Consider the following 26,945-nt stretch of genomic DNA (forward strand, 5'->3'; position numbering starts at 1 on the left):
TGTTTGCCTCTCCAGAAAATTCCCACTGCCAGTTGTTTTACTCCCTGACCGAGGACACCCTCGGCACAGACGCCCTGGCACACAGCTGGCCGCTGGGCCTGCGCAAGTATGCCTTTCCCCCAGTGAGCCCTCTTGCACAGACGTTGTGCAAGATCAGAGAGGACGAGGAGCAGGTCCTCATGGTTGGGCCTTTTTGGCCCGGCCGGACCTGGTTCCCCGAACTTGTACTCCTCGTGACAGCAAATCCCAGGCCAATTCCTCTGAGAAAGGACCTTCTTTCTCAGAGACGGAGCAACCTCTGGCACCCACGTCCCGATCTGTGGAACCTACATGTGTGGGTTCTGGATGGATCATGGAAGGTTTAGGTACCTTGCCACCACAGGTGGTAGCTACCATCACTTCAGCTAGAGCCATGTCCACCAGACATGCCTATGCTTTGAAGTGTAACCTCTTGGTGTTCTTCACGGCGTGAGGACCCCTGGAAATGTCAGATTGGGTCAGTGTTTTCCTTTCTTTAGGAGGTGGTTGGAACGAAGGCTGTAACTTTCACCCTCAAGGTCTATTTGGTTACCATTTTTGCTCACCATGACCCTGTTTGAAGATAAGTCTCTTGGGAGGCACGATCTGATCATCAGGTTCCTGAGAGGAGCAAGGAGGCTCAATCCGCCCCGCCCTCAGCAAATGGTTCCATCAGCACTGCAGAGAGCTCCTTTCGAACCCTTGCTCTCAGTAGAGCTAAAGTTTTATCTTTGAAAACTGCACTCCTGACGCCTTTGGCTTCGGTGATGAGGGTCGGGGGCCTGCAGGCATTTTCAGTTGACGAAGCTTACCTGGCTAACTCTCACGTTATCTTGAGACCCCGGCCTGGGTATGTGCCCAAAGTTCCCACCACTTCTTTTAGTGATCATGTGGTGAACTTGCAAGCGCTGCCCCTGGAGGAGGCAGACGCAGCCCTGGCGCTGCTCTGTCCAGTACGTGCGCTCCGCACATACGTGGACAGAACTCGGTGCCTTAGGACCTCAGACCAGCTCTTTGTCTGTTACGGAGGCCAGCAGAAGGGAAACGCTGTCTCCAAGCAGAGGTTAGCCCACTGGATAGTGGATGCTATTGTGCTGGCTTATCAGGCTCAAGACCTGCCATGCCCCCTAGGGGTGAGACCTCACTCAACTAGGAGCACGGGCAGGCAGCCTGCTAGCATATGTCCAGCTGGAATATCCGAGTTGCTCGCGTTGCTCCTAATATACCCGCTCTGCGAGGCGGAGCTCACGATGCAAATTCCACAGACCAAGGTACTTTGTGTACCATTGACTCGATTTGTACCCCTCTAAGGTGATTGGGCTCTCGGGCGAGATCCCCATTCGTAACGTCTCCATTCCCTCCTTCAGGGAACGAGGGTTACATACGTAACCAAGACATTTTCTAGTGATGGGAAGTTCGTCTCTTTTCAGAGAGCCGGCTCTTTCGACTCCTGAATGGTTCTTAATTTAGGATTCTTTGTAGGGCTTTGTTTTACCATAACTTTGCAAAAATGTATGGTTTGTGTGTTGAAAACCCTTTGATGTGCAGCATTTTATGAGAATCCTTATAATTTCCTAATTTTGTGCATTTATTTTGTTACAAAACCATTCTTTTGTTTAATATTTTAATCAAACATTTTATTGCAAAAATTAACAACAAAAATCGCAAATAAATCCACAGAATTAGAACCAAACTCAAGCAAACAGTATTAATGTCCTCAGTGAAGATTGGCATTCAAAAAAATCAGATGCCTCAGCTTTGAAGGACTGATCATATTTATTTTTTCTGTGATTATCTGCCCTGTTTTTGAGAAGATTCTCTCTGAAGGAACTGATGTTAACTTGCAGTGGAGTGCCACTTCACTTCATCCCCCTCTCTGTTTTCACATTATATTATGATCCCATATACTCACATCTGATTGGCCACGATGCGATTGCTGACCAATCAAAATAAAGTTCAGCCTTGAGGTAAGCAGCCAAATGCTCGATGCAAGCCAGCTCTTCTAAATCACTACAAAGCATCGGCTCTCAGAGCCACATCTTTTGCGCATGACCCATCACTAAAGTTTTCATAGCTGCTTAGCACAATGCTACATGAGCATGTAACCGCAATAGAGACGACAGTCCAAAATACTGCTTAACAAATTTCTACCGGTTAATTGTGTCTACACATTATTATTATTTTTTTAACAACTTGATTTACAACAAGAAATCTGGATGCTGAAGCAAACCAATTAAGACTTTTATATTGAATTTGTAATATTACAAAGTCTATTAAAAAGTTTTTGTTCAATATCAAATTATTCTGGAAAATATGATGATAAAGCCATTAAATAAACACACAATATTAACCTCTTGTTGGATTAATGTACATACAGTATAGGACAGATGTATTTATCATGCATAGGACAGCTGCATTGTAAATAGAGAAGTAATTCAATCCAATTCAATTATAGACAGTTAATTTTCTGACCCTTTATGCCTGGTATTTTCCAATAATGTTTTAAATAAAACACTACGCCATGAAAAGAATGAATTTTGTATGTATCCACTGACTTCAAGGAATTACACCCTTCTTATGAGAAAACATTATCACGAGCAGACAGTTCAAGGTACTGTAACCTCAGTAAAGCCTGTGACATTCTTGCTTACCTGTCATGAGTATCAAGGCACACCGCTAAACACGGTGCCCTCATGCCAATATGTTCAATGCTAATTCTGTCTTGATTTTCCATATGAGGAGGTCACCGAAATAATCTCGACACTATATTGTCCTAGACGCACACTTTGAGCTTCTATGCACCATTAACAACATCCAGTAATGCTTCTGCATATGAAGCTCTATTTCATAACTATTTCATTAAACTATTTCATTATGATTACTGCTTACTGTGGCATCAGATCAAAGTGTGCAGGATAGTGCTGATTAAGTCTGGCCTTTCACTGTTTATCATTTTTACATTGAGATCATTTTCTATCTGCTTGGGACTTTTGTGGGACCTTTTTTGGGACTGACAGTTTTTCAATTCAGTAGGTTGTATTGTCTACATTTAGTTTATTGCTTACCATAATGAACAGTGTGCACGTTGAAAGAAAAAGCTTTGCTGTTTTTTTTAGTTCTTTCTAAATAAATTAAGAGTTATCATTTGTGCAGACTTGCATTAACATAAACACTCAATCAAGCTTTGTCTTGCACGGTAGCTAAAATATGTGCATTTGACTTTTTTTCTTCCTCCAGCAAAGAGGCCGCATGAAATTTTATCATCATATGTAAAATAAGCAATTAATATACTTGTAGTGAATTTATGAGTATAGTAACAACAAAGCAACAAAACACTAAAATAAAAGTTACCCATTTTAACACTATTAGTAAATGTAGATGTACAACAACAGGGTAAATACTGCAACCCTGCCTCTGATTGGTAGCCTAATCAATAACTAAATCAGTTATCAGGGAATGTGTTTTTTTTTTTGTTTTTTTTTTTTACATACAGGTCCACATCTTTAGTCTCTGCAATTTTTCAATAAAGAAATGCATGCATATGCACTCTAAACACACAGAAAACTTTCTCAATGTGTGTTTCTATCAACCAGAGGTCCCCTGACAGCATCTGTGAGGTTCATTTAGACCATGAACCCATTCAGGAGGTTCATGAAAAAAAATACTTGGGGATAATCTTGGATAAACACCTGAAGTTTCAAAGTCAAGTAAATCATGTTTGCAGGAAAGTCAAATCAAATCTGAACTGTTTTCGTTTTATTAGAGGAGAGTTGTCACATCACGCGGCTTTATTATTTATGCACGCAATGTTTTTTTCACATCTGTCATACTGTATAACAGCATGGTCACAAACATCAGCGTCCACTTTGAAACCAGTTGTCTCTTTATATAAACAGGCAATTAAGATATTTGACAAAAAACCAATGAGATGGCATCATTGTGATATCATACAAAAGCATGAGCTTTTTACTTTTGAAAATTTTGTAAATTTTAGTATTTTGAAATTGACTTTTAATTGTATGAACAACTGTGTGTCACCACTGTTCTCTGGCCTCATGGAGAGGCGTCAGGGCTCTTTTAGACCTTCCACCAGAGCCTCAGTTAGTGGGCATTCTGTGCTCCCGAAGTTTAGAACATCTTTTGGACAGTCTAGCTTCTCCTTCAGAGGGGCTACACTATGGAACTCTCTTCCTACTGGATTAAAATTGCAGAACAATATTAACATCTTCACCAGAGAGCTCAAACAGTGGCTTAAATCGGGCCAAAGTTGTTCCCATGTGTAAATTGTGCCGTGTTTTGTTTAACAATTGTGTTTTTTTCTGTTGTAAAAGCCCCTATGGACAGGTGTTGAAAATTAGCACATGTGCTATAACACTTTAAACAATGCATCTGGTTTGTCCAATGTTATTGCTATGTCCATATGAAATAAATAAATATTACAATTAAAAAAAAATATGCATGTAGGCATAAGACACTAATTTGCATGCCGGTAGAAAACAATTGACTCGTGTCTCCTCTGCGTGCATTTTAAAAGAAAGAGGAAATCACACAAACAATTTCATTTCCACACTTAATTCAAATAATGAAACATCACCCAGCTACTGTACTAAAAACTTGATATTAACACACAGGTGATGAGAGACAAATATATTAACAACCTAACTAAAAAAGACATCATTCACACGCAGCCGCTGCGCAAATATTGCGAAGCAAACTTCACGTTGGAAAATAGATTCAAAAGTTTGCCAGTATGCAGCCGCAACGCAGTGCAAGTGCGTAAACAAAAACGTTACATTTTGATACAGCCTTAAGAGAAATAATAAATATACTTACTTGAGCCAAGGAAACAATCCGTAAACCTTCGGAAACAGCTTGTGGAAGGCGGACCATCTTCCATGTCTGACCACAAGCGAGTAATGATTACTCTTGATATGATATGCGTCTAGTTTATTGTCGACCGGCTGTTATAAATGAAACGATCCGACCCTGAACCCCCGGATGACATCAAAGCGCGTAAAGTCTATAAGACGCTATAGAATGCCGTGTTTTACGCACGCCGTCCGCGCACTGTAGTATCGACGTCCAATATGTACAATGTTGACAAATGAAGCCAGGAGCCGAAGAGGGAGCCAGCCGTAGAACGGCGCAGAGAGCGGCGGCGTCGCGTATCTCCTCCCCGGCTGCGCCGCACTCTGGCGCAGCTGCTCCGCTCCGGACTGCTGTAGTGTGTTTTCCCACCGTTCAGGGGGGGAATGGGGGCGTCATTTCACACGGTTGGACATCCTCTTATGTTATATGTCGAGGCAGGACGTTGGATAATTCATATGAAAGCAGCGTCTAAGTACAAATGGGTGTTTATAAGTGCTTCCACTAGAGGCCATTCTTCGCTATAAAGAGATGTCGGTGCATTTCGGGTTCTTCTGAGTACATAAGTTTCTTTAGGGTATATTTCAAAGTCCCTGAGAGTATTTTAACACAGGTAATATCGTTGGTGCGTAAAAATCAATCTGTCCGGAGCCACAAACGACCTCATATATTGTGATGATGCAGGCAGCAGATCTGGAGAAATCAACTATTTGCTGCTGCTGACTGACGCGCTCTGACGATAGCACTCGTCAATGACTGCGTGTGTGAGAGAGCGAGAGCGAGAGAGAGTGTGTGTGTGTGTGTGTGTGTGTGTGTGTGTGTGTGTGTGTGTGTGTGCGTGTGTGTGTGTGTGTGTGTGTGTGCGCGTGTGTTTGTGTTTGCATTTACTAGTTTGCATTTGCCAAATTCATGCAAACAAATAAAATAAAATCTCTAAATCTCTGTTCTCATTGGTGTTGTTTTTATCATTTTGAGTCAATAATGCACCTTCACCTTTGTCATGTTTCAGTTCTTTGCTCCAGTATATGGAAGGCCAAAAGGGTCAAATTCACGTGAATTTTAACGCGTCAACAACACGTTAAATACGTGTATTTCACGCGTAAACAACACGTATTTAACGCGTTAAATACGTGTTGTTTACGTGTTAAAAATCAGCGCGTATTTAACGTGTATTTCACGTGTTAAATACACGTGAAGTACACGTGAAGTACGCGTTAAAAATCAGTTTGAACGGGTCAATGTCATTGGCTGCTGAGGACTTGGGTCAAACCAATTCTGTGAGTTTAGAGGGGTGTACCATTCACAGACAGGCAACCATCATTTAACATGCTATAGATCAGCTTATTCCGCCTTATTATTTTGTCTTTTTTTGTATAGACTATAGAAATAATATAATTTAATTGCAGTTTTATGAAATATTTATTTTTTAATAAATATTAATTAACATTTTGTGGTGATAGTATAATGTTTATAAAAGTTACAGTATTTTGTAGTGAAACAGGACTTTTTGTTTAGCTTTTGACTCGCCAAAATATACTATTTAAATACTGTTGCTTTCTGAGTGCCATACACAAAAATATCAACTCATAACTCCACGAATATAGCAAGGAGAGTCAAAAGTTATAGTCTGATTCTACTGTGACGATCCAAGGGGCTGTAGTATTTTATTTTGCCCAGCAGGTGTCATGGGGTAACACTTTTTGTGTCTTTAGGTTAAGTGGTGTGATGCAGGTGTGGAAAATTTATTGTGATTAACCATGCTGCCTATAAGATGCTGGCTTTCTTACCCTCTGGAGGGAAGGAGATTGGGGCTTGGTCTTTGCTGGTCTTTGCTGGTCTTTGCTGGTCTTGCTGTTTGGTGGTCAGGCAGACTTTCTCACGCTATCAGTCCAAGGCTTGATGTTGTGTTTTTGTATCTTTATATTTTTTTTTATGTTTTACCTCAATGTGGTTATGGCTGTTTTCTGATTAAAACACATATTTGTGCAAATTTGATTATGTTGTATGGACTCTCTATTCATGTTGTTACTCCTTGATCCAAGGGGGTGTAACACTACGTTCTGTCAAATGTTTAATAGAGCTCTCCAACTGATTCATGGGTTTAGGTATTATTTTACATATGAAAGATCGTAATGGATTGTTTTGATTTTGGACTCATTTCAATCTTGAGAATTGGCTGTAAATAATGATATGCCATTTCCACAATCAGAGCATGTTTCATGAAGTTATAAAGGTAAAACCATGAGAATATTGTAGCATGTGTGCATTTGCATGAGTTTTTTTCTTGTTTTGTTATCATTCGATGACGGATATCTTCAAATCTAAATGATAGATTATTGTATAATTGGGCTCATTTTAATCGAGAGAATTTTAAATTTTCCAATATTATTAAAATAACTAAATTACTAGTAACTACTTACTGCTCAACTCTGACTTTCAGTAAATACAAATATATATTTGCACATTCTCCTGCTGAGAAATAACTGACAAAAATGTAAGAAAAAATATAGTGTTCAAGATAAATTATTTATATCCATCTTATTTGATATTCAATATCTCAGGACATACATAAGTTTAGTTAAAGTACCGGTTTCAAATGTTTTGTGATAGTATAAGACTTAAGTTAGCATCGAGCATTAACATTTGTGTGGGGGAAATAGTTACAATGGAGGTAAGCAATCAATTCAGGTTTAAGATACAAACCATTGAAATCAATATCTGTCTTTAGAAAACAATCATCTTAGGAATCAACAGCTTTTATTGTGCTTACATTTACAGCTATCGCCAAGCAGGTGGCACTTATTGAAACCTCTTTTTTGTTCAGCAATTCTGCACTTTTTGTTCAGCGATGCACTCATCAGACAATCAGTTATTAGGGACACAGGTGATGTTATAAGACATAAGCATTTAAGACTTTCAGGATTAGAATGAAAACTTGTACTAGGGTCAGGACAGAAGTATTCTACTGCTACCACCGTCAAACCCCCCCCCCCCCCCAACGCATCAATATTACTAATCATATTTTTCAAACTGCTGAATTTAAATCAATAAAAAATAGAAATCATTTGAAAGCTTAGAGTCTGAGCATTACAATGCATATAGCATGTTGATCAACTCCAAAATAGTGCTGAGAAAAAAAACAATAATCATCATTTTGCCATGTACTCTAATATTTATAAAAATATCACACAACTCGGATTCACATGTGCCATATGTCATCTGAAAGGTCTCATGAAGTAGAATAAAACAACAGGGCTCTAGGCTCATTTTTTTCACTTGTTACACTAGTGCGCCTAACTTTTTTCTTACAACTTTTTTTTTTTAAATCGCTGTCCATATAAACAATATTGACTTGTAGCCTAAAAGATTAACTAACAATCTGGTCAACATAATGTATTTGAAGTACATTTCTACAAGAAAGGTAACTTACTGAAAAAGTTTTGGTGCTTAAAGTGTTTCACTGAGGTGAAATTTAAACCTAAAACATCTCAAGATATATGAAATAAAAAGAAAATCTAAATTAAGGTTTTAAGGGCTTCAAACTGAACATATAATGGCTCGATGTCTTATGGACTATCCTCCACTGCAGTCACATGCCCCTCGGATGGCCAACTCCTGTAGTTTGGCCTTCTTGATCTTTGGCCTTGGCTAATCCAGCTGGCCACACTCTCTCTAGCATCAAAATCTTCCAGACTTGGCCCTCTACACTGATTCTTATCAGATTTTCCACTGTGTCTGAAAAAAAATGGGACAAATCAGACAAACCTGTCTGATTTGAACAGGTGAACAGTCCCTAAACAGCTTACACTTATTGTTTCAGCTATTAAAATAGTTCAGTTTTATATGTAATAGCAAAGTGATTATTTTGTTGATATAATATATTTTATTAAGTTAAGTTAGAAAAGCGTTTGAAGCATTTTATGTTTGTTAAATATAAGTTTTAGTTTTTTTTTTTTTTTTTAAGTAACGACCAAGCTGCCAGCGGCAGACAGTGAGCCTATATGTTTGATCAATTTAGCCTTCTCAAATCATCACGACTTGCCTAAAATAAAATCTATAGATATAAAACAGTTGAAGCATATGACAGTGTTTGTTAGACCCAGATAAATGTAAGCTATCCAATCATTTGTGAGGAGATGCTTCAGGACAGGGAGACGGCAACATGATCACTTGCAATTTTTTCCTTGGATATGCCATCATTTTTGCTCATAAAAGGTAAAAGTAATACATTATTCGTAACTGTACACACAATATCAACAAAACAGTTGCTCGTTCTGCCGTGTTGTCTTTAATAGAAGTAATTAACCGAATTAAACCGAAACCGAAAATTAACCGAAACTCAGTGAAAACATATACATATATACACATATACACATATATATATATATATACATAGCTTTAAATAACTACTTAACAAAATAAAACAAAATAAAAAACAAAAACTCTTTTATTATAACTATAACCCATAAAGATGTACTTATCTCTAAAAGCGCTTCTAATGAGGAGATGACAAGTCGGGATTGCAACTGTCATGATCCCAGTTCTTTCTCTTTTCTATCTCGGTCTCCATCTGCTGGTTCTTTCTTTTCCTTTGCGCTCACTTATCTCTACTCTCATCATCTTCAGCTGTTCCTCGTTCTCCTCCGCTCACCTGCTCTCTATCTCCTATCATAGGCTCTCTATTTCTAGCTCTGTCTCTTTCCATTCCCTGTTAGATTATTACTAACCACTTTGGATGTTTCTGACGTTTTGTGCTACAGACCATTGGTCCTGTCCTGTCCTGTCTAGTCTTGTCAAGTCCTTTGGAGAGTTTTGTATGGACTGTTTGTTGCCTGTCTTGTTCTCCCCCAGTTATCTGCCGTGAGGAGTAACGAGGGGTCCGTCGCCTCACCTGTAACCTGTCTCGCTGATCACAGGCTTCCCAGACCAGCCACCTAAAGACACAAAAAGTGTTACCCCATGACACCTGCTGGGCAAAATAAAATCCTACAGCCCCTTGGATCGTCACAGTAGAATCAGACTATAACTTTTGACTCTCCTTGCTATATTCGTGGAGTTATGAGTTGGTATTTTTGTGTATGGCAATCGGAAAGCAACAGTATTTAAATAGTATATTTAGGCGAGTCAAGAGCTAAACAAAAAGTCCTGTTTCATTACAAAATACTGTAACTTTTATAAACATTATACTATCACCACAAAATTTTAATTAATATTTATCAAAAAATAAATATTTCATAAAACTGCAATTTAAATATATTATTTCTATAGTCTATACAAAAAAGACAAAATAATAAGGCGGAATAAGCTGATCTATAGCATGTTAAATGATGGTTGCCTGTCTGTGAATGGTACACCCCTCTAAGCTCACAGAAGTGGTTTGACCCAAGTCCTCAGCAGCCAATGACATTGACCCGTTCAAACTGATTTTTAACGCGTACTTCACGTGTACTTCACGTGTACTTCACGTGTATTTAACACGTTAAATACACGTTAAATACACGTTAAATACGCGCTGATTTTTAACACGTAAACAACACGTATTTAACGCGTTAAATACGTGTTGTTTACGCGTGAAATACACGTATTTAACGTGTTGTTGACGCGATAAAATTCACATGAATTTGACCCTTTTGGCCTTCCATACCAGTATGGCATGCACAAGTTTGCAGCACAGTCCTTTGTAATTAGGGAGTATGGTTTCTTTTCCAGAATCCTTTTCTACCCTGAGGTTTATTCAAAGGATTTCCTGTATCATTTTGACGTCCCATTGACGTCTGTCGGACCCCAAACTTTCCAAAACATAGAAATATTTCTTCATCCGGCGACTGAGCATTCAGTTTCTTGAGTCAGTGAAGAAAAAAAAGGCCTTGCATATTGTTTCTTCATCTGGTAAGAACTGTGCATTTTCAGACATGGTTAATCTATTGACTTGTATTTAATTTATTAAAATACTTAAGTTAGAGCAACAAGTTTGAGAACAAATAAATGTCTTTGCAATGTGACTCCTGTTAAAACAGCTTCAGGATGCTTTCTGGATTGTATGTCAGTGTGAACATCACTGGAGAAGATTCACATTAGGAGGGAACACAGTCAATTTAAACTTAAATAAAATAGGTCTTTCAAACCACTTCCTCATTTTTACTATGCACCCACACTGTAAATAGCTGTGTATACCCTGACAGAGTAAATTACAGGGTAATAACCGTATGAAGTAACCTGTCCTGTAACACAGTAAGACACCACATCAGAGGAGACCAACAGTGACGTGGATGGGGAGCTCAGGGCTGATCCGTTAACACAATGTAAAGCAGGAATGTCAGTCTGGACTTTGTGGACAAGACATAAAAAGAGTCATTTTACAGCTACCTCTTTTTCCCATTCTAACCACTGTGACGAGTCAGCTGCCTCCTCCCTGATTATCACCGGCACCCCGTCCTAAATCGCCGCCCTTCACCAGGCTCCCGACTGGAGTGGGTGTGTGAGAGGAGGGGCGCTGGACGAGTCAGGGCTGGCGGCGTGTGATGGGGCACACCTGAAGGAAGTGGAGCCTCATTACCGCCGCTGTTTAAAAGCCCAACGCGCCTCTCCTCAGGAGACCGGTCTCTTCCCCGTGCATGCACGCTGGTGTCCTCGTGGGTCCAGGAAGGGTGCGTTGAGGGACTCCCGCGCCACAAGAGACGTGAGCAGCCGGACCCGCGATCCGGAGGAGAACCGCACCCGTTTACACGGCCGACGGGCCAGGATGCCGGGCCGTCCATCCCCTACCAGCGCCGCGGCCAACGAGAGAGACGCGGCCACTAGGAGAAGCCGCCGCCCCTCGCGCCCCGGACCAAGGAGGGGAGCGTGTGCGGCCGCCGGACTCCGCCCCTTGCCTGGACCCTTCCTTGATGAACACTGCCCGACCTACACAAATCCCGCAGCACGACGAGGACACCAGATTCCCTGTTATTTTGGACACTTTCCCCCTTTGGCCACTTTTATTCCCTTTGTTTTATGATTTCTGTTAATAAAAGCCTCTCCGAGGCCTGACGCCACGCCCACTGTGTCTGTCTTGTGCGCCTACCGTGACACTGGTGGAGAATGCGGGCAGGCGGAGCCTAGACAGCGCAGTTGGGAAACGTCTGGTGACGTCACTCCCTCTCGCTTGCAAACGTTCGTGAGAACCCAGACTGGGACGGAGGAAAACTGGGGACAGCCTCCCAGCCACACAAGGGGTAAGTGACTTTTCCATTGTCATTTTACCCTGTGGTTGGTTGAGGCTGTCACTAAAACCCGGTTTCTCTGTCCCTGTTCTGGTGCGCTGCGAGAGGGAGGACCGCCCGGAGAGGAAGCCCCGCCCACTCCGACCGTTTGGAGCCTGGTTGAGGATGGTAGCACTCCCGTGTGGGCGGCGCCCTGATGACGGGGATGTCGCTTGGGAGGGGGAATGTGACGAGTCAGCTGCCTCCTCCCTGATTATCACCGGCACCCCGTCCTAAATCGCCGCCCTTCACCAGGCTCCCGACTGGAGTGGGTGTGTGAGAGGAGGGGCGCTGGACGAGTCAGGGCTGGCGGCGTGTGATGGGGCACACCTGAAGGAAGTGGAGCCTCATTACCGCCGCTGTTTAAAAGCCCAACGCGCCTCTCCTCAGGAGACCGGTCTCTTCCCCGTGCATGCACGCTGGTGTCCTCGTGGGTCCAGGAAGGGTGCGTTGAGGGACTCCCGCGCCACAAGAGACGTGAGCAGCCGGACCCGCGATCCGGAGGAGAACCGCACCCGTTTACACGGCCGACGGGCCAGGATGCCGGGCCGTCCATCCCCTACCAGCGCCGCGGCCAACGAGAGAGACGCGGCCGCTAGGAGAAGCCGCCGCCCCTCGCGCCCCGGACCAAGGAGGGGAGCGCGTGCGGCCGCCGGACTCCGCCCCTTGCCTGGACCCTTCCTTGATGAACACTGCCCGACCTACACAAATCCCGCAGCACGACGAGGACACCAGATTCCCTGTTATTTTGGACACTTTCCCCCTTTGGCCACTTTTATTCCCTTTGTTTTATGATTTCTGTTAATAAAAGCCTCTCCGAGGCCTGACGCCACGCCCACTGTGTCTGTCTTGTGCTCCTCCCGTGACACCACCCAGTGTTTAGAGCCTGAAGGCAGAGGAAATATCACATAATATCACAGACCAGACTGCAGTTATGTCATGTGGCTTTAAGGGATTTCCTAAACTCTGTATGTTCAAGTGGTATTACTCTTAACATCAACAAGCTTGTGCTGGAAATATAATATTTGAAAGGCACATAATTGTACTGGGATCCTGTAAAAAAAAAAAAAAAGACATTTTATCTAATGTATGAATTTTTTTCTTTTTTTTTTTTTTTTTTTGTATAAAATGTTTCCGTATTTAATAGTAATGTGTCTCGGAAATAAAGTGTTGTGCTAAAATTATTTTAATGGGCTACAATGATTTTTTTTAAAGATTGTTTTGCTTATAGTTTATTATGATTTTTGTGTTAAATTAGAAAAACGCAAAGCAGAAGGTAGATCCCACTATTATCTTATATTTTGTTAATATAAAATTCAAAACGTAACAAACATAATGTTTGTGTTAAGTTAAAATATGTTAGACAGTCCATTCTGAGATTAGCATTTACGAAAGTAAAATACTATTATGCAAACAATTATATTTCAAGTACATTTTGAATTTTAAATGTAGAGCTCCATCACTTCTAAGTTTTAGCATAAGACTGGAGGTACTGTTTTTGATTCTTTTAGACTGCAGAGAAAAGTTACTACTTGCTTGTAATTCATTTGAAGAATGGTATCATGAAACACTGTGAAAGGCTTTCAGGGAAGGAGAGTGACATTAATTTGGTTAAAACGTCTCTATGGTGTTTTTTTATTGTATTTTTCCACTCTCATTCTGCAGTCCTTTACAGGAATTGGAACTGAGGTACCAAACAACCCTGTTTGCTACTCCGGTGTTATTGCAGAATCGAATTTAAGTGTTTAAGGAAGTTGACTTAAAATTCAAAGAAACTAAATGATAAATTATGCATTTTGCATTACACAATTGTGTTGTGTTTGAGGGTTAAAGTATGTCTGTAAATTAACAGATAATGTCAGAAAATCATCAGTACCTTTTTTCATTTTTTCGACATATTTTTCCTACAGTGTATATTTAATGTATTTATTTAATTTCATTGTATTTTAATGTACACATTCTAATCTAATTTCTGATCTTAAGATATTCCAACCTTAATGATGTAATGACAAAACTCATAAAGATGTACAGTATTGCTAAATATTAATTAAATAAATGGTAAATGCATTTCTTTAAATTGCAGTAAAGCTATTTCCTGATCCTGCAATTCGAATTCAGATTCCATTTAAACATTCACCAAAGTGGTAAAATGTGTCATTAAGAGATTCCTTGGAGATTTTTTTTTTTACCTGATTTTGAAGGTATAAATCATGTATATAGCTTGTTGTTTATTTTCAGATTTAGATATTATGTTTTTTTCTTTCATTTTTTATTCATTTTATTTTTTCAGGTTGTGGACAATTCAATTCAATTGTAAATTCAAATGCAGAATTTTGCCTAAACCTTCTTTACAGATACACCCACATGCACATGTTCCTAAAAATGCACATATTACTTTGAACTACTTTACGTATTGCTTTGCAAGGTTACAGGCTTCTACTGCAACCTTTAAACACACACAGCCACACACAGCCACAGACACACAGACTCTCTCTCTCTCCCTTTCTTTAAATGTCTGCTGTGACAATCCACAGGACAGCCGGGGCATTGACGTCAGAGACAGGCCTATGAAAAAAATGGGTCCCTGGATGCTTGAGGGAACTTATACTTATCTTCACAGCTAGGAACTATTTCAGCAACAATGATAAGAGGCAAGCATTTAGCCCCTATTTACACAGTGTCTGAAAAGAAAACCCCAGAATGCATCCAGACTACAATGACCTGCATGCCAGTGCATTCATACACACATTGTTTGTAGCTTGCATATTATTTATGTTCTAGTTTCATCTGATCATGACTGTAATTTTTCCCTGGACAGTTTTGCCTCTGTAAAAAAGCTCTACTTTACTTTTTTATTTGTTTATGCAAATAGCTGGCACTGTATGGAATTCTGAAACATGTTCAATCTCAGTGATCACTGGTTAAACAAGGCTCACAGATGTACTGTTATGCATATTGAGATTAGAGTGACATTAGGGCAGCGTTATAGTGTTGCGTGAGCAGTGCTGTAAAGAGAAAATGAGCGGAAGGTACCACAGTTCCAGAACACGGGGGGAGACACCACATTCATCTCTTTCTGCCCACCATCATTAAACCAATCTAGGACAGGACCAACAAAAGAATAATTATCTTTTCAATATTTGTCTCAATCAATATGATTAATTTTTCTTGGTCTATGGCTCTTTTGGCTTGGGCCAGCATCTGCCTAGCAACCACAAAAAATATCCTAGCAAGTGCAAAGGGGTGTCAAAGTTTGACACTGTTGCAGAAATAAATTCAATCAACACTGAACTAAATTGAGATGAACAAGGCCAATAATTTTTTTCTGTGAAATTTCTTTTTACCTCTAAATTTAATGATTCATAATCGATAATTTTTTTAAATATAGTTTTTCTGTTTATTACTGTTTTTAGGCAATTTATATTGTATAAAGTGCTGTGTAAATAAATGTTATATAAATTGACTTGAATGAACAATGACCACTCATATTTTCAGTAATGCTTTATTTTAATGTGACATACTGTAGTTCCCTCGTTCTGCTCCTACCAAACTGCTTCAGGTTGGACGAGTTCAGGGTGCTCTAGGGAGCTTCTTGTGTTGGCTTACAGCAATTCAGTGGTGGTCATTCCTGTGTCGATTTGGTTGCGCACCTTAGGCTGTACTACCCCCTGTTGTGCTGCAAACGGCCCTCCTTTCTTTCCGGAGATGCATGAGGAGCCCACCAGGTCATGGATGGCACCTTTTACTGCCGGAAACCGATCTGCTGGTTCCTCGACGGTGGTGCAGCTAGGGGGTATACAGTGTCCAGTGGGTGTGTCGTCCCCGATGTTGGTTTGCAGCAACTTACCTGAAGGACGCGCACTGTCATGTGTCGATCCTTCCGCACTACTGACCATTTCTGCGATTTGCGTTTGAGTAACATGCATACCAGTACAAGGTCCTGCCCTTCAGGCTGTCCCTGTCTCCTTGTGTCTTCACGGAGGTCGCGGAGGGGGTTCTTGTCCCCCTCAGAGAGCAGGGTGTTCACATTCTCAACTATCTCGGTGATTAGCTTATAATAGCACAGTCTCGAGATCAGTTGTGTAAGCACAGGGACCTGGTGCTCTGGCATCTCAGCTAGTTGGGCCTTCGGGGTCAACTGGGAAAAGAGCAAAGTCTCCCGTATGCAAAGGATCTCTTTTCTCAGTATGGAGTTGGATTAGGACGAACAGAGGAACGTGCACAGTCATTGCTGAGCTGCTTGAATTCATTCAAGGACAGGATAGTGGTCCCACTGAAACTATTTCAGAGACTCCTGGGGCATATGGCAGCTGCAGTGGCACTTACACCGCTAGGGCTATTGCATATGAGACCGCTTCAGCACTGGCTTCATGGCCGAGTCCCGAGGTGGGTGTGGCAGCCTGCAGTTAAAACCTTCACCCCGTGGTCAGATCTTACATTGCTCCGGGCAGGAGTAACCCTAGAACAGGTCTTCAGGCATGCTGTGGTATACACCACCGGCTGGGGGGCCATGTACAATGGGCACGCAGTGTCGGGGGTTTGAAGGGGCCCCCATCTGCACTGGCATATCAATTGCCTAGTTGTTAGCAGTGCGCCTTGCCTTGAACCATCTCAAAGGGCGTTTATGAGGCAAGCACATCCTGGTCCGAATGGACAACGTAGCAACTGATTCGTAGGCTGCACCACAAGGATGCTTGGTTTCTACATGTATTTATGCTTTGATTTGAAAGAAAACAGCACATCCTTGTGGCGCGGCTAACATAGGAGAGCGTAGGAAGAGCGCAGTTTGAGTGATGTGACAGAGGAGACTGTTGATAAAGGTTTGTTGAATAAATTATTTTTGTTTTCTTTGCTTACCAACAGTATTCTTGATGCTTCATAAAGTTACGGTTAAACTGCTAATGGCAAATGGACTATTTTGACGATGTCTTTCGTACTTTTCTGGACTTTGACAATGTAACTTACTTGGCAGTCATAAGTCATAACCATCCCATACTGTATATATACAAAATATTTAAAATGTTAAATTGAAAATGAACTAAGATTTTACGAATTTGGAATTTGAAAGTGATTAGTGACAAAATTTTCATTTTGGGGTGGAGTATCCCTTTAAGGTCTGAAAGTGCTGTTAGGTTGAGCTGAAGGCTACAATAAGGGGAACTGTAGAAAACACATGAATCAAAACACCATCTAAACAAGTAAAAAATAGATGGAAGGGTTGGTTTCTATCTGCCACACCACCTATCCTGTCCCTTAACATCACTGAACTGCCAGGAATTATTTGCTGCAATATCTGGTGGAACACATAATTTTTCATGACATATACCAACAAAGAGCTCAGAGTTATAAAGCAATCAGTAAGCTTCTATAGAAGCTGTGCACCAGTGATTTCTACTTTATTCTCAAAAATTTTGTTTAATTTACAAATTCACAGTGAACTACACTACCCATAATCCTGAAGAGAGAATCACCAATCAGAAGTCACTGCTGCCATGGAAAAAGAATTCAGGAAAAAAGCTGAACAGAAACTGACCACTCCTGTGACACATTTGTAATGACGCAAGGGAGTGAAACTTGAAGAAATATTAATATTAAATATATTATAATAATGTTATAATAATTAATTTACTAATAGTTATGGTGACATACTATTGATTACTATCTGAGGAGATACTCCCTGAATCACAGTGCGGTTTCCATCCATCTAGGGGAACAACTGACATGATCTTTTCTGCTCGCCAACTACAAGAAAAATGTCGGGAACAGGGACTGGCTCTGTATATGGCCTTTATAGACTTGACAAAGGCCTTTGACTCCGTGGATAGGCAGACACTGTGGAGCATACTATCAAAGTATGGATGTCATGCTAAATACATCTGTGTACTGAGGCTACTGCATGACGGCATGTCAGCCACAGTGCTCAATAGTGGCTCTAAAGCTGAGCCATTTACCGTAGAAACTTGGCTCAAACAGGGATGTATCATTGCACCTACCCTATTTGCCATCTTCATTGCAGCCATACTCCACCTTACTGGCCAAGAGTTGCCACAGGGGATCCCAATCCTTTACAGGACTGACGGCAGGCTCTTCAACCTTAACAAGTTAAAAGCCAAGAGCAAAGTCAGAAATGCCACCATCATAGAGCTGCAATACGCCGATGATAACGCTATCGCAGCACACTCTCCTGAAGACCTCCAGGACATCCTAAATGCCTTTGGCAAGGCATACAGAGCCCTGGGTTTGGTCTTGAACATCAAGAAAAGTCAGGTTCTGTATCAACCACCACCCAACCAGCCATCACTCCAGCCTATCATCAAAGTGGATAACACCACTCTGGACCACTTCCCCTACCTTGGCAGCATTCTCTCTTCCAAAGCTGATATAGACTGTGAAGTTAACCATCGCCTAAGCTGTGCCAGCGGAGCCTATGCCAAACTCAGGACAAGAGTCTTTGATGACCGAGACCTGAGGGCTCAAACCAAGGTCCTGTTTTAAAAAGCTGCAATTCTCCCAACTCTGCTGTACGGAGCAGAATCTTGGACCACCTACAGCAGACACCTGAGAGAACTGGAACGATTCCATCAAAGAGCCTTAAGAAAAATCCTGAGGATCAACTGGGAAGACAGACGTACAAACTCCAGTATTCTGGAGGAAACGAATATGCCCAGCATCACTACCACCATAATGCAGCACCAACTCCGATGGACAGGACATGTCATCCGCATGCCCAACAACCGTCTCCCTAAGCAGATCCTGTACTCCCAGCTAAAAGAAGGACAGCGAGCTCCTGGTGGGCCAAAGAAACGCTTTAAGGACAATATCAAGACCAGCCTGAAAAAAGTTTAACATCACGTCCGGCAACTAGGAGAATCTTGCGTTAAACAGGGACTACTGCATAAAAGCAGTGCAGGAAGGTACAGCACACCACGAAACAGAACTCCGCCGTGCCGCAGATGTAAAGTGGCAACAACGCAAGGACAAACAGAGAAAGGCTCCACCACCACACATCACCTCAACTTTCCAATGCCCACATTGCACCAGAATCTGTGGATCACAGATCGGCCTCTACAGCCACCTGAGGATCCACAAATAAGGCGACCCGACGGAGAGGACAGTCATACTCGTTTCGAGTGACCGCCGAAGAATAGTTATGGTATATGATACCATTGTTGTTGATTTGATTATACATTCACAGTGATGCATGTGATGAGTTTCAATGCATCAAATTATTTAAGTACATGTGATTCATCTCTAACCTGGTTGGTACACCTCTATGGCTCTTTTACTTAAGAATTTGTGGACATCCCTGAGAAGAAAATTGATGAGGAAAAATACTTCCAGATCCAAGTCTCTGATGTGATCAACTAAGCTCCAAAAAACAGAGAAAAACTTAAGTATCAATGTCAATTCCGCCATGAGTGCTTGCAGAATCCACAGTAGCTAAAGTCTCAGGAGGAGAAAAAGCTAGCCTCAGTGTTTAAGCTATTGCCATTTGTTTATTTTTATTTTTTTATTGCATTGCATATATATATATATTTATTTATTTATTTATTTATTTGTATTTTTTTATAAGACACAACTGCATATGTATGTGAGTGGCCAAAAAAAAAAAAATGTCTGAAAAATCTATGTTAGTTAGCCGGTACACAAAATGCATAGGCATTTCCATTTTATTTATTTATTTATTTTGCATATTACTTCTTCCTCCTTATATACTTTCCATTTTATACTTAAAGGGTTAGTTCCCCCAAAAAATGAAAATTATATTATTAATAACTAACCCTCATGTCGTTCTCAACCAGTAAGACCTCCGTTCATCTTCAGGACACAGTTTAAGATATTTTAGATTTAGTCCGAGAGCTTTTCTGTCCCTCCACTGAAACTGTGTGCTCGGTCTACTGTCCATATACAGAAAGGTAAGAAAAACATCATCAAAGTAGTCCATGTGACATCACAGGGTCAGTTAGAATTTTTTGAAGCATCGAAAATACATTTTGGTCCAAACATAGCAAAAACTATGACTTTATTCAGCATTGTCTTCTCTTCCGTGTCTGTTGTGAGAGAGTTCAAAACACAACAGTGCAGTGATATCTGGTTCGCGAACGAATCATTCGATGTAACCGGATCTTTTTGAAGCAATTGTGATTATTGTGTAAACAATTAGGAAAACTGCATTTCTTGTTGTGTGTTTAACTAACCAAAACGTTATCAGTTTATAGCTATATTATACCGTGTGCTTTTGACAGTGCATATGCACAACTAACATTTGTCATCTCAGTCTTAAACTCTCCCACTTTATTGTTTTTGCTTTTATCTTTGGATCCTCTGCCATTTTCTCACCATGTTTCTGTCTTTTGGTCTTATTTCCATGCTGTTGGAAAGTGCATATCCTACATGATCTTTGCTCGCTAACTTGACTAAAACCAGTTAAAATAAGAAAGGGCTTTGTCGCACATTAGCTTCATTAGGCAAGTCGAGTCTGAGCATCAGAGACAAAGGACAGAGGAGTGGGGAGCCTTGCCTCTCCCATTTTAAACAGCTTCAGTGCTTTTCCATACAGACTCCAGGAATATTGTATCAGTGGTCTGGATTACAAAAAGCAGAAGCTGATTTCTTGCAGTTCACCTTAGTCAGGAGAATTTTGTCACCACTGAGTTCAGCTGAGACCTGAACCCACACGTGGTGGCTGAATGTCAGACAGTTCTCATCATCAATTACCCTCCGAACACCTGATACTGTTTTCCCTAAACATTCTCTTTCGACGTCACTGTGACACACTCTGAGGATGGAGGATATGGAGGATGAAACACACACTTACAATCCCGCATGTGACATCCATTGAGACCGGTGACCTGGAATTTCAGAGATGCTGTTCTGAACCTGAATCATTGCCCTCATTAACTCTAAGAGCATATTACAATGATGAGTATGACACACGTCACCATCTCCTGGGCTCTCGTGAAGGAGGAAAAACACAAACACACACACACAAAAAACTAGCACTGAATTTAGGCACTATATATTCCACACTGTGGTCTGCTGACGTCAGTGAGAGATGAATAAAAAGAGCTCACCGTGCTGTAACATCAAAGCTCGCACAATTACAGCTCCACACATTCTCTTTCTTCACACTTCTTCCTAACCATGTGACATTAAATCAAGCACACATACACACGTAACACACCCCTGTTCACTGAAACACACATTATACAGTTTTCATGTCTTCCTTCTAACCCTCTTTGGACATACTAATAGTTTTGGATCGCACAACAATCACAGAACAGTACAATCAGAATATGTAACTTCTTGTTCTTGTTTGCTCATTCTTTTATATAATAAATAAAACACACACACACACACACACACACTCACTCACTCACTCACAAATACTGATATGAAAACATTATATATATATATATATATATATATATATATATATATATATATATATATATATATATATATAAAGAGCAGTTCAAATTTATGAGAAAATGCTTTAAGTCATAATAGTTAAAATGTTTTTGTTTTGCATTTTCTAATGTATTTTTTCCACTGCAAACTGTATTATTAGCATATATACCCACACACACTAAACCATTATTTGTGCCTTTTAATTATTCATGCCCTTAATTATTTACTTAATTATATATATACACATATATATACACATACATATTAATTGCTTATACACACCAAAACTTGTTCTATGATAACTGGTGTTATTTTTCAATAGTCCAAAATAAGTACAATAAAGTGCATCCATACATAAATAAATGAAGAAAAATAAATGAAAATATAATTTATTTTATAAACAGCTGGACCCGTGTTTACAATAGAACGCTGTTCCGGTGGATGTCGTGGGACGTAGGTGTAGCGTAAGTTCCAGTAAGAATATGATAGTCTCGCGGGAACCAACATTTGTTTACAGTAGTACTTACTTACTTTAGCAAAAGAAAACCAGTCTCTTCTTGGCTTATATCGCTATGTCCTCCGTCATCCTCCTGAACTGTGTTATTGTGAGCCTGCGTACAACAGTTAGCGGAAGCTAAAGCTTACTGTTTATAAAGTTTGAAATATGGATATTTTTCATACAGTAATGCATTGATTCAAGAGCTACAGGAGGCCCAAGAGCAATGTTGGACACTTTTTATTATGGATGGATGCGCTTTAGTTGACGTCTTTTGGACTATTGTAAAATAATACCCATTTAAGCCATTATAAAGCTTGGAAGAGCCAGGACATCCAACTGGATTCTTCTAAAAGAAGAAAGTCATATACACCTTGAATGGCTTGAGGGTAAGTAAATTATGAGCATTTTGGGTAATATATCCCTTTAAAAACTGTAATAAACATAATCTTAAGTATTTATAAACGTATAATAATTTTAAATGATCTTACACCTTCTGTATAAATGTTGTGTTGTGGAACAAAATAAAATATTATTGTGTGTTACTGTTGACAATTTCTGCTGCTTCTTTTAATAAGTGAGAAATTATTCTCTTATTCAGTAATTAAGTTAAATTATTACATTTTGTTTACCTTAAGTTGTTCTGAACCTGGAATATTAATTTCATTTGAAGTGACTGAAATCAGCTTGATTAAACCATGTAGGATTACACTTAATACACTAAAATTCAAAAGTTTGGAGTTGGTAAGATTTTTTATATTTATTAATCAATAACGCAGTAAAAACAGTAATATTGTGAAATATTAATTTTAAAAGAGCTGTGATGCAAGGCTGAATTTTCAGCATCATTACTCAATGTACAGTATGACGGATTGCTGCTGCCCTTTCTCTTTTGTAAGTTGATTTGGATATATTTGTGTTAAATAATTGTAAAAAAAGTAAACACAGAACTATGAAATAAGTATAAACTATTTAGATTCATAATTTAATAGTAAAAACAGTGCAAAATAAAAATATTTTCATATACCCAGTTAAATAGTATCGCTGATTTAGAGTGTTGTAACACTTTTTTTTTAAATAGTAAAGTTGATGGAGAATATTGAAATTCAAATAGAAATATTACAACTAGTAGTAAATATTTTTGTTGTAACGAAATTAAATCAAAATATGTATTTGGATTTGGGATATTTTCATACCTGAACCACACTATTCATTGTTTTGTCTTTTTTTTTTCTTTCTTTCTTTTATATTGGTTATATTAACTTTCATAATCTAATAAAAGTCTAGTCTTCTATAGTAAATGTGTGCATGATAAGTGTGATGATGGATGTCATTGTTTCTACGGTGCTGACAAGAGTAATGCCATCTAGCGGTAATGTTTAAATAAGCCACTTTTCTTTTCTTGGTAAAAATATATATATATATATATATATATATATATTATTTTCTGTTGATGACATAAAAAAAAAAACCTATCACATTATGTTATAAATTACTAGTTTCTCATTTAGCTAGTTTATGCCTTTAATTCTTTTCCACATCTTGGGTTTACTGCACCACTGATGTGTCTGACAGAGAGGGACTAACATTTGATAAACATTTCGAAATAAATGTAATATAAAGGTTATTAAAAAAATACATTTCTAAATGTTAATCTTTCACAGATCCCCAAATTAAATTTAAAATGTGTTGTTCTTTTCATACTGAAAAACCCTGTTCCTCATGCATTTCTGTGTTTTGTATGTTTTTATGACTCAGTTCATCTACTGGCTGAGACTGCCTGTGCTGGTTGTTCTGCATGGGTCTGCATGGGGTTGCTTTGGTGCTCAGTTTTCCCCCACAGTCCAAAAATATGCAGCACTAAACTATCTGTAGATGTGAAAGCAGCTGTGAGATGCTTCCAGAAAAATTCACTGCCAGGAAAATTAATGGACAGCATCTTATATATGGAGAGAAATGGCCACAAAATCACCAAAGATTGAGATATGACTGAATGGGTAACGGGTGATTAGTAAAGTATCATGTTTCAAGTATCAAGGTTTCAATAAAAATATTAATCAGCAAAAACTGTTTTCAGCATTGAAAATAATATTTATTATTAATAACTGAGCACAACATTAGTGTATTTGAATAATTTCTGAATGTGACACTGAAATAAATTAAAAAATATATATATAAAATAGAAAAGTCTTATTTTAAATTGCACTAATATTTCACAGTATTACTGTGTTTACTGTATTTGGTCATATATGTATGTACATGTATGAATAGATAGATAGATAAATGTTAGACAGATGTTATGTAGTGTGTATTGGTTCATGTGTGAGATCATGATGGACATGGAGCGCTGTGTACAAGTCTGCTTACAAGCCTGCTACACAGATGCCGCGCTCCACAGGCTAAAGGAAGTGCCCTCTTTCCTGTCCGTGCTAGCCAAGGGAAACTCACGTTCTGACTCACTCTCACAGAATACGGCCAACAAACCTGCTGCTGGGTCACGCATTGTGTGCAAACAGCATGACAGTGCTCTCCCAGTCACCCCGAGAGATTTGACACAGCGACACGGAGCCATGCTAGCAGCAAAGTTAAGCTTGTGTTGGTTTAGTTTGGTGTAGGAATTGACATCAAATATGCTTATGGTGAATTTGGTAATATGCAAGCAGTAAACAAAATATGAATCGGGATAATACATTTCCATGTAAATACCATCTGAGAGGCTTACATTCTTGAAAGGCTCACATCAACACAACATGTTGTGCAGAGCATTGCATGCATGGACTGCTGTGCTAATAAGATGCATTATATGTTTTTTTTTTATGCCATGACACTATGAAAGAATCCAGTGTTTATAATTTATTCAAGCAATGCTAGACGTTTCGTGCTTGACAACAAATGATTTAATTCCTGCTGTGGGAGCCGAACGAGGCTCCTACGTGGTTTTTTGTACTCCACCTCCAAGTCATTGTCTTTCTCATGCATAAAATGTGGTCTTAAAATACAGTGGTTTATATCTAAACAGAGTTAAACTTTCCATTAATAAACTTTCCAAATTTTCATATGACATTGAGTACCAGTTAATTTCTACCAATTTTCTTTCTTATTTACCAGTAGTTTATGCTGGTAAAGCATAAATTAAAGCATAGTAATGTTGTTACTATGTTGGAGAAATATAAGGGACCTATTTTTTTTTTTAAGTCAAAGGTTTTGTGTGATTGGAAGTATGATTTATGTGATTTTGCATGCAGCAAGAGTTGTGTTTTTTTTTTTATGTCAGAGCATCTAAGGTTTTTTTTTTTGTTTGTTTTTTTTTTTTTTACTCCATCACTGAACAGGTTTCTCTTATGAATGAGTAAATGGAAAATATGGAGTGGAGCTGGACTTTGATTGGTGACATGCGAAGATTGACTCTGATAAATCACAGGTGTGCTGGTACAACCACCCTCTTGTCAAAAAAAAAAAAGTTTTTTAGAAGCTGTAAAATATTACCAAAAATCCATCATGCAATTCTTATAAGATTGTAACATTATAACTATAAAGTCCTGCCAACCAAGTTATCAGTGTTTTAACTTATCTATCTATCTGTCTATCTATCTATCTATCTATCTATCTATCTATCTATCTATCTATCTATCTATCTATCTATCTATCTAGCAGTTCACTCCTCTCGGCCCATTTAGTTGAGATTGACTTTATTATATCTAATACAAAAGGGTGTTGAAGTATCAATCATTTCTTTACATTTTCAGAGAACCTGATTGAAAATAAGAAGTTAATTTTGAAAATACTGTTTTTATGTTTTGGTTTGTTCATTGTTGGGGTCCCCAAATGGAGAAAAAAAAAAACTGCGTAAGCTGCATGTTTAATGTGCTGGTTCAGTCAACATTTTCCTGAAATGCCCTGGCAGTCTGATGGAGGAAACAGCTCATACCTTGTAGAAGGGAATCCTCGCCGCCGCCGTCGTCTGGAGTTTTGCGTTTCTTCGACATTGGCGGTCTAATGTGACGTGTTCTCGGTTGTCTGCTTGTTCTTGGCTCAAAACAGATATACAAATGAGAACAATAGACTCTCACATGTCTGGACAAGCACATAGAACAGTGCACGATCCCCATTCATTCAGGCATCCACAGTTTTTAGTTCTCTCCACTACGAGACAAACGCAACGGGAGCAAAAGTTGGCATGATGCGCGACTGATGATACTGGTACAGCAGTGTGAAATAAAAATGAAAAAAAGAAAAGAAAACGAAAAACCCTCAGATATGTTAAGCTCCTGGCTTAAATCATAAGAAACAGCTGACAAATGAGAGATGTTGCTACAAAAGTGATTTGCGCATCACGTGTGCCCTGGATTATACTGAAGCAGAAAAGTCCGCATCCACGACAGGTTGCAGCTCAGATCGCGCTCGTCTATTCGCACAAGTACGAACACCCAGGGTGTTGTTGACCTTGTTATTGTGATACACATCAGTACTAACATTTTCAGATATGTTAGATATCTCACTGTCTCCAGTCAGCCGAGGTCGCCTGGCAGCCGGTCAACTTCTTGTAAAGAGGCTGAAAAGACCGCCGTTGTCCGCCACTCTGGGTCCAGTTTAGAGAGCTGGTAGAGGACCAGCCCGTCAAATACTGGAGGGACAGAACAAAACATTGTACCTTTGCTCTTTCGCAACGATCATCTGTCCAGCGATGCGTTATCGATGTAAGGCTCTTCTCAAAACTTCTTCCGGTTGCTAATCCACGGAGTGACCAAACGTTCATGAGTTGAGGGCTCTCTTGGTTTTACGTGACTTAAACTTGTGCTTAGAGGTAGTTTTCGACCCTAAACGTTCTGTGTGTGTTTTGGTGGCACGAAACAGTTTAAGAGTTGTATATTAAGGCAGCAACATCATCAGGGCTCCAGCGTTTCCATTCAAGA

General features: G+C 39.6%; 1 protein-coding gene across 1 annotated transcript in view; it reads right to left on the reverse strand.

The window, feature by feature from the left end:
* LOC128026670 (cAMP and cAMP-inhibited cGMP 3',5'-cyclic phosphodiesterase 10A-like) overlaps positions 1-5,601 on the reverse strand; it is a 111,263-nt gene extending 105,662 nt beyond the window's left edge. The window contains exon 1 of the mRNA XM_052613921.1: positions 4,852-5,601. Coding sequence (XP_052469881.1) covers positions 4,852-4,915 — 64 coding nt within the window. The 5' untranslated portion in view covers positions 4,916-5,601. The remainder of the gene's footprint in view (positions 1-4,851) is intronic.
* Positions 5,602-26,945: the final 21,344 nt, after the last annotated feature.

This window comes from Carassius gibelio, chromosome A13, assembly GCF_023724105.1.
Source record: "Carassius gibelio isolate Cgi1373 ecotype wild population from Czech Republic chromosome A13, carGib1.2-hapl.c, whole genome shotgun sequence".
Classification (NCBI taxonomy): domain Eukaryota; kingdom Metazoa; phylum Chordata; class Actinopteri; order Cypriniformes; family Cyprinidae; genus Carassius; species Carassius gibelio.